This window comes from Hoplias malabaricus, chromosome Y (assembly GCF_029633855.1).
Source record: "Hoplias malabaricus isolate fHopMal1 chromosome Y, fHopMal1.hap1, whole genome shotgun sequence".
Classification (NCBI taxonomy): domain Eukaryota; kingdom Metazoa; phylum Chordata; class Actinopteri; order Characiformes; family Erythrinidae; genus Hoplias; species Hoplias malabaricus.
Window position 1 is genome coordinate 51,851,503 of NC_089820.1, and position 9,061 is coordinate 51,860,563.

The 9,061-nt window shown below is 35.6% G+C and overlaps 1 protein-coding gene across 2 annotated transcripts; it reads right to left on the bottom strand.

Moving 5' to 3' along the window:
• Nucleotides 1-209: 209 nt before the first annotated feature.
• LOC136679417 (mucin-15-like) lies at nucleotides 210-8,816 on the bottom strand. Of its 2 annotated transcripts, none has more exons than XM_066657925.1 (7): nucleotides 8,768-8,816; nucleotides 7,603-7,674; nucleotides 7,389-7,525; nucleotides 7,256-7,320; nucleotides 4,356-4,817; nucleotides 1,991-2,161; nucleotides 210-1,383 (listed from the first exon to the last, which is right to left on the bottom strand). In XM_066657925.1, the coding sequence occupies exons 5-7, from the start codon at nucleotides 4,693-4,695 to the stop codon at nucleotides 1,262-1,264; spliced, it is 633 nt and encodes a 210-aa protein (XP_066514022.1). In that variant the 5' UTR covers nucleotides 4,696-4,817; nucleotides 7,256-7,320; nucleotides 7,389-7,525; nucleotides 7,603-7,674; nucleotides 8,768-8,816; the 3' UTR covers nucleotides 210-1,261. The 2 variants fall into 2 exon arrangements, with proteins under 2 accessions (XP_066514022.1, XP_066514021.1); XM_066657924.1 differs by having other exon boundaries at nucleotides 4,356-5,037.
• Between the last annotated feature and the right edge of the window lie 245 nt (nucleotides 8,817-9,061).

A 9,061-nucleotide genomic window follows, 5' to 3' on the forward strand; every position in this document is an offset into this window, starting at 1 on the left:
CATTCACTCGGTCAACAACAAAAAATATTGAGTGCACTCCTTCTCTTCAGAAACACGGAGGAGTGCAGCCACACGGTCTCCTTTGTCTCCCCCTTCAGGCTTGGAGGAACTTTATCAGCGCTGGTTTTATTATTAATTTAGTGATGTCTACAGCTCCATTCTTTGTTTTTAATTTATATATAAACAGTATTTTTTTTAATAAAGCTTTTTAATTAACATTAAAACACAGGAGGTACAAAGTACAATTTGCTTTTCCAATTTTGAAAATAATATTTTTTATTGCTTCCTGTAGTCGGTTGTAAAGTTCTGTTATGTGCCCTGTAGTCACCAGAAACCTCTTTTGTGCAACAGCACACTTTAGATAGAAAGACCCTGCAATACCCAGAGGCATACAAAACAATCCATTATTCCAAAATAACTACAGTCAGTTAACACATGTTTAAACCAATACCCGCTGGAATGTTTTACAGCAGTATAAGTGTATATTTCTTGTAGTACTGGACATGATAGCAAGTATAACACCAATATTCCCAAGTAATTTCTCAAAACCCTAGCCTGTAACTTCCAATCTTTTTTATGGCCCTTTCTGGATTTTTCATACCTTATACAAAGGACAGAGATATTTTTACAAACTATAAATCAACATCTCATTGCAGACTTGACTTTAGGAACCAAGGGAATCTATTGTGAATTTAAATGAATTGATGTACTTTTATAAATGTGCCAGCCTTACTCATTACATCTGAAACTTTACACTCTTATGTGAAGGTGTTCTATAGTGTTCAAATACTATACATTTTCATACCAGTGATATCTGAATAGAATTATACAGAATAATTGAATTACATCTTAATTTTCCTTACAGTATTCAGTCTACCAGGTGAAACAAGTTTAATATAAGATGGAAAACTCATCAGTTTACATCATAGGATTTTCATGGTTTTACCAATTATTATACAAATTATGTGTATTGACTCATTTTATGTTAATATTTAATTACCTGTAACAAAAATATATATTCAGTTTTCTTTTAAAAATAAGGAGTGTCACTTCCAGAAATCTCTCGGTCTCTATAAAGAGATTATAAAAAATTAAAAATAACAAAGAAAACAAGCTTTGGTCCTTTCAAAGTTCATTTGGCATTTTACATTATATATTACATTATCTTGATTAGAAACATTTTCATTTTATTTTTTTGGTTGTTTAATAACAGCAAGGTCCAATGTACGTTGTCAGTGTCTCTGGAGTAGCAGAATAATCTTTAGTTAGAGTGTCCTCGAGGGAAGCTGGTCATCTGGATGTTGTCTCCTTGTAGTCCAGGGTTGTAGTAAGCAGATCCATCACTCTTCAAATCCAGAGGCTCACCATGGTCCAACCTATGAACTATAAAGAGCAAACAAAGACATATTACAGATGGGTAATCACAGCAACACAGTAAATATTTGCTCAAGGGGTCAAGATCATTACAGTAAATTTATATATAGATGCACTGCAGGTAAAAATAGAAAATAAAATGAAATTAATGCCTTTTACAGTCATAGCTTAGAAATTTTAATATGCATTTCATTTTCTTAATCTTAAATATTGTATATTATAAAATGTTGCAAAAATATATTTTTTTAATAAACAATGAATGTGAATCAATTAATTTGTTTATTAATATATACTTTATTAACATTATGCCTCAAGTCTATTTTTGTGGGGCTGTTGTATTTTTGTTCATTGTTTTTTGTAAACATTATTGTGTACTATAAATATATCATGGCACTAAACTATGTCTGAAGGTTTAGCCAGTCAAGAAACAAATAGACTTTAAACAATAACTGGCATTCTTCAATCTTGGTTATTTTTCATAGTTCCTGAGTACAGAACAAGACAACAATAAATGCATTTAATCCAGGATGCATCTAAATATTTTTTTCCCCATTTACTTTAATCCAGACAGTAATAACAGTGATGAAGATGAGGATATTTAAGAGTTATTTCAAACCTGGATCAGGTGGTACGTCCTCCACCAGTTTCCTGTGTGAGAAATCCCTATGGTTCCTTTGCTTCATGATGACATATGCCACCACGGCAACAAATCCCACTGCTACAGCAATTCCCAGGACGACTCCCAATGGCTGGTTATTGGCTTTTTGCTTAATATCTGAGCCAACACCTGTAAAGATAAACCGCTGATTAGACCAAATTACACCAAACAATGCAATCTTCCATCAGCACAAAATAACAAAAGGTTTAGGGCTGAAAAAACATTCTAAACCTTCCAACTTGTCTTTTATTCAACACTGTAACTGTTCTGCTTTGACCAAGAATTGCAATCTAGGGTCATTTTCGAAATCCCATCCAGCACGTGGCTCAGCTTTTTTGCATTGTGATTTTCTGTAGAGGACAAAGTCCTGTTTTTATCCTGGACCAAAATTTTATTTAGTTATTAATATATTAATCATAATGCTTACTTATTCCATTACTTGAAACTACATTTGAGTTATACTACCATTCAAAACTGATTTCAGTCGGTCATATTTAGAAGTATATATAATGTGGAAAAAGCATAGAAATGCTTTTTTCTAGTTTAAGTTGATTTCAAAGTAACGCTTTGGTTTATTTATTCAAACTACATGTCATTGTAATTGTGACTGAGTTAAATAGAATCTTTTAAATAACCTGTCACCACATGAAAGTAAAAAACATTTTACAATGTCTCTGATTTTCCAATGAAGTCTTTTAAATGCATTAATTATTTATGTAATCATTTATCCCTTTAACTGAAGATGAAACCAGTATTTTTAATCTTTGTCAAAATGTTTGTCAAAGATTTGGGGAAACTCCAGGATGCTTTCTATATGTAAATAACTTTAGTCCAGCAGTGAGATACAATGTTCTGCTGCTGACCTGGGGACACAGACCCTCCCAGGACGTGCTGAGAGAACACAGTGCTTTTTTTGTCTCATAAGGTTAGGTGTCAGTAATCAGAGAGCTCGGCTTAGCACAAGGGACAAACCAGTGGTGAAACCCAATCCCACATACACAGCCACTGGAGCTTTAGAACTGAAACAGGACACTGGAAATGTGGGACAGCTCCAGGGTGGAAATGAGGAGATGTGTTGTTTGACTATAAAAGAGTGTCAGCATTTTTTTAATACACTGCTACATTGCCCTTGAATATTGCCACTGTCCAATTAAGAACATTTATTTAATTTATTAGTTTACTACATCATTTGAACACAGCAGCTGTCCTTCACACTATGAATATTTCATGATGAATGGACCAATAGAAATAGCTGAAATAAAATCTTTTTACATTCACTTCCACTGAATGTAAAAAGGTTTTTTCCTTCTCTTGTGAAGTTACTATATTGGGAGATACACATTTTAAATTGGACAGCGATGACATGCTTCTCCAACCTGAAATAAATACATGTGTGTGTGTGTGTGTGTCTATGTGTATGCTTTCACTTATTGTTAGTCATGTCTACACAGTATAAATTAATTAATGGATTAATTAATGAATCAAGACATAAATATATACTATATTCCCTTAGATCAATGTTATATATATATAAAAAAACATGAATTCAAACCATGATTTCTTTAACATAGTATGAAAGGTCTTACCAACTCAGGAACATAATCCAAGGCCTGTATATCAAGTTCCTCAAGGTACCCTAAATCATCTGTTCTAGGATCAGATTTTCCCCCATATAAATGAGTCTGTTTGGTTTTAAAAGGCAAAAACCTGACCTTTTGATAACACATTACTGAAGTACTTCTGGGCTAAGCTTTCCGATGGTTCTCAGATGGCAGATAAACACAGGTCCTGACTGAAGCATGACCTTGTTCCTTTACTGTTTCCTCTTAAGATGTGCATGAGAGTAAAAGCATGTGAAAGAACATTTCAATCACTCTTCATAACTCATCAAAGCATGTGAGAGCTAAAAACAATGCTTTATGTTGATGCCACACATAAACCAGATGTGTTTTACCACATGGTACTTAGGAAAAGTTAGGATCTGGTAAAAATCTAACTTACACATAATTTAAACCAAATGTAGTTGTTTGCAGAGACATGTTTGGTGTAACTTCTGTTTCTCTGTAGCTAACTTAGCTAATAAACTCCTAAAGTGAGTGGATTACTTTATCTTTACTGTAAAAACATCCTCTGAAGTGCTTAACTTGAGGAGAATCGTTGTCTTGACTGATACACCTGGGGTAAACAGACATTTTTGTAAAAGTGATCTATCAGTCAATTTATGTGTCTTTACTGACACTTTTTGTGTGGAAATGTGGGGTACAATAACAATTACTCAGCAGTATACAGTGATATTGTTCATATCTACTGAGCTCTCCCTTACCTTCCTGTACATTGTCCCTGACATCCAATGATCCCCCACTTCTGTTCAGTTGTGAGCCACTCTCAGTTAACTGGACGGTTGTGGACACAGTGGTTGGTAACTGGCTGGTCGTTGTTTGAATTGTACCATTAGATGAAGTTGGATAGCTGTTGGATGACGTGTTTGCAGTATGTGGTTGCTGAGCAGTCGTAAAAGATATATTGATGCCTGTAGTTGTATTCTGATTATCAAAGCTGTCAATGGCTGTTTCATTTGAAGTAAAATTTCCAGTAGTAGGTGCCGTGCTGTTGATCGTGGGCTGCTGTGCATCTGTACTGTTTAGGTCAGTTTCCGTGGTCATCAGCGTGGTCAGGTCTGGCCCAGGTGTGACTGTACTGCTTGTGTTGTCTTCTTGGGTTGAGGTTTCATTGGGGTTTAAGAAAACCTCTGTGCTGAAGTTCAAGGCAGCATTAAATGTCGGAACTGTGGTGAGAGAATCTGTGTCATTTTCTGGTTCCTTGCTTTCTACTGGAAGGGCAGTAGGATCTTCAGAATCACCACTATTAAAGCCAAATAAATTATAGCCAGAGGTAAATTCTACTTCATTTGTCAAATTTTGTGTGGGAACCTCCTGGAAGCTCTGGAGTATCAATATCGCAGCAAAACCAAGGCCTAATAGTAGCTTCATGTCTGCAGCCTTTTCCTGTGTGAAACAATAGTTGTGTCATTCCTTCATCAAAAAAAGTAAAAGCATTACAACCGTTAACAGTATCTAAAATATCTCATTTTCGGCTGTTTGAATTGTTATTTAGTCCATTTAATATATTGATAAGAAGAAACAGCGCTTAAAATTGTCACTACCCTTAGGTAATTAACCTTAATAACATTCATTCATTATCTGTAACCGCTTATCCAGTTCAGGGTCGCAGTGGGTCCAGAGCCTACCTGGAGTCATTGGGCGCAAGGCGGGAACACACCCTGGAGGGGGCGCCAGTCCTTCACAGGGCAACACATACACACACTTTTGAGTCGCCAATCCACCTACCAACGTGTGTTTTTGGACTGTGGGAGGAAACCCACGTGGACACGGGGAGAACACACCAACTCCTCATAGACAGTCACCCAGAGCGCGAATCGAACCCACAACCTCCAGGCCCCTGGAGCTGTGTGACTGCGACACTACCTGCTGCACCAACATGCCACCCCCTTAATAACATAATATATAACAATCTGATAAATTCATTTACAGCTTTTCTACATGATATTCACTCAACATCATTCATCTCACATTCATATTATATACTTTATTTACTGTTGTTAAGGTGCCTTTAAGGCTGGTATGATTGACAGGTCTATATCTGCCTCACTTAAAATGCAGCATGAGCTGAGACAGTTCTAATAGTATAATTATGAATGGGTGAGGCTAAATTGCTGTAGGTTAATTGTGCCTATATATATATATATATATATATATATATATATATATATATATGAATGTATAGGTAGCTCACAGCGAAAATGAAATTACATCTGTTTCTGACAGGTTACGTTCCAATTATGACCCAAATGAGCTGACACTGCTATATTAAAATTAGGGGGAAACTTGTATTTCCACTGTGTGAGCACATTAAGAGTATTTTACTTAAAAGTACATCAACCATGAGGGTTCTGGTTGTTATTACTAAGAAAAACTGTTTTAATAATGGTCTCAACAAACCATGTAAATACTCTAGTCTGTTTCATTCCTTCATATTTACTTATAATTAGAATGTAATTAATAAATTATTTTTCTATAACAAATTGATAAAATATATACCAAGATGGAGGAAGGCTACGACACACCAGTATAGTGATGCAAGAAATCTCAAAGGATCAGCAGAATGTTTGTAATGAGTCCTCACAGGAGAAATCCTTAACCACAGATGCATTTATACCATATAACACTCCACATTGCAAAATCAGAATTACCCTCATTACATTGCTTCAACACACCCAAAGTCCTTCTAAAGTCCTGTTTAGACATTTATTTTTTTTTTTGTTCCACCCTTTTAAGCTGCACTCAGTAAAGGGAATCTAGCACTTCTCCTAACTTTAACACACACTGAAGTGTATACTTCCATGGTGCATATTGTGCAGTCAGAGGAACATGAAATAACAATTTCAGGAGCTGGAACAGGTATGAATGGTGCCAAACTGGTTTGGCCAATATGATCAGTTTCAGTTATATTTTGGTTTAATAAATTTTTACAAGCTACACCCTTTTGTCACAAACGCAAATAACAGTTACATGGTCCTACTTTATGTGTTAATGTTTGTTCCCTTAATTTAAGTTACAAAGAGTTCTAAAGAGTGTTAAGCTCAGTTTAACCATGTTACAAGATGCTTACATGGTTTAAACATTTCTAGATAAAAACAAAATAAAGAACATAGTGTTCTTTATTTATATAAAAAAATAAGGTTGTTATTCAAAGTAGTTGCAGTAAATTCATATTTATACTTGTTTGAATATATGGAAATCGACATTAACCTTGATGTGCTGACGCTGGACACAGTATGGTTAAAATCTTTTCTGTTTAAATTCAATTACTAGCATTAAAGGGCTTGAGAAATGAGATTAAGGCAGAAATATGTGCATTCAATGTTTTAAATGCTTGGTTTCTTCACATCGCACCACAATGTCTTTACATGGGACTTACTGTGACTTTTGCACAGTGGATAGAGCAGTTATTAGGTTCATTACAATATTATATATGAGTCATCATATTACATGAATCAATAATACGCTGAATTCTAGCCATCTCTATGATATAAGGCACTTACACAACGTTTTTATTGTTTCAGTAATAAATGTGTTAGTTAGAAAGTGAGCTACCTGTCGAGGATTCATCTTTTATTCAGTAAGTAAGAGAAAGACACCCTACCTGTTTTCTGTTTGTCGTTATAGGTGAGTTGAAGAGCAGGTGAATACAAAAGCTCTGCGACTCTCCTGTGAATGGAAACAAAGTGAAAAGGAGGAGGAGGAGGCTCCTGAGGTTATCCAGAAACTGACCTTACCTGAATTTTCACCTGTTGGCCACACCTCTGCATCAGCTGCCACATTGAAGACGTCATGTCAATACATAGAAGAGTACACCTTTAATTTAAATCGCCTTTTCTGTGGAGGTTGCAGACATGTCACAGGCATGTTCTACCTGCAGAACATGTTTGATAGTTATAGATCAACACGTATATGTCCTTATGACTATTCCTTAATAAGAAGAGAACTTGCCTAACAGGTCTCTAAGGCATTCCAACCATGCCCTGTCTCCTTGGCAACACAAAGGCCTCACATATCCTCTTTCTTCCAGCCCATATTTGTTCAGTGTATATAATAGCAAAGAGAGAGAGAGAGAGAGAGAGAGAGAGAGAGAGAAAGAGAAAGAGAGAGAGAGAGAAAGAGAAAGAGAGAGAGAGCAAAAGAAAACAGAGGACTATTTTTAAATTGAAAAGGACAGACTGCATCATAACCAGGTCAATTGGTTATTGTTAGAGAGAGATGGTAGATAAGGAGACTCAGGGCTTAGGTTTATATCCAACAGTGCCAACAATGAGTTATATATAAGCTGTGTATTAGAACTGTGTGTTCTAGACAAATAAAGCACATTTTAAATACATACATACAAGATATTAATAAGACATATAAGCATATAACACACACTAATATAAATATAGGTACTTGGACATAAGTGTGTGAGTTTAAAAAAGAATAAGTGAGTAAAAGAGATTATGGGAATCACTAATTAATAAAAACAAACAAACAAGCCTTAAAAAAAGAAAGAAAAAATATTTCAAGTAGGGTGTAAATAAAAGCTAACTGCTGTTGCTCAGTTCAAGCAGCAGAGGGCAGTGTATGCTACTTAAACTCAGTTGTTTTAAGGTGGGTCTAATACAGTCACACAAATCAATTGAAACAGCTGTTAATGTTTTAACATCCTTATCTGATTCAGTGGAAAAGAATGGATCTTCAGTGAACCTACTCTTTTTCTTTGTAAAAGCAAAAAACAGTAATAGAATGAACAGTTCAGTGGATTAGGAGTGCATGATGCATATTTACTTGGAGCTAGCCATTAAAAGCACTGATTCTTTAAACAATAACTACCCTGGGTCATATTTTAAAGTACAAGGCTGGTTGTGAAACTTTCATCCAGAGCAGTGCATTATTTATTTCAAAAGTCTCAGCTCCACCAAAAATACTTACAGCCTCCCAGGAAAATTGGATGATACTGAGTTCTGCTCAGTTCAGCTCAGTACTGCACTAAAAATATGTTCCCGAAACACCATTTGCTTTACTAAAACCACACTCTGTCCAGCAATATTAAAAACATATGCTTCATTTTAATAAAAAAACTTTATTTGAATATGAATTTCTGCTTTTAATTCATCCGAGAACTTACATTTACTTTTCGGCATAGCTGCTCGAGATGAGGGTGGGTACACGAGCTTTGCCTGACGTAAACAAGGACTACTGACGTGCAGACTGACCAATTAAATGTTAGCAGAGGAGGTTAACGACCAATAACGGTAGCTCTACAGTCAGACCGTCCAATCAGAATTTAGGCTACTTCACTACGCCCCCTTCTCATTCAAGCGAACCAAACGGAGTAGGGGAGGGCGGGACTAGTTTGTGAACGAAATTTCTCGAAGTTCTATGTAAGCTCTAGAAAAACAAAATCCCGGACGTTTGTGAG

Excerpts from the sequence above, each read along its gene's own strand:
- LOC136679417 (XM_066657924.1), bottom strand. The coding sequence starts at position 5,022 with ATGAAGCTACTATTAGGCCTTGGTTTTGCTGCGATATTGATACTCCAG. Across the intron at positions 2,162-4,355 it reads CAGGGACAATGTACAGGAAG|GTGTTGGCTCAGATATTAAG; the intron begins GTAAGGGAGAGC and ends TTATCTTTACAG. Across the intron at positions 1,384-1,990 it reads GGACGTACCACCTGATCCAG|TTCATAGGTTGGACCATGGT; the intron begins GTTTGAAATAAC and ends TGCTCTTTATAG.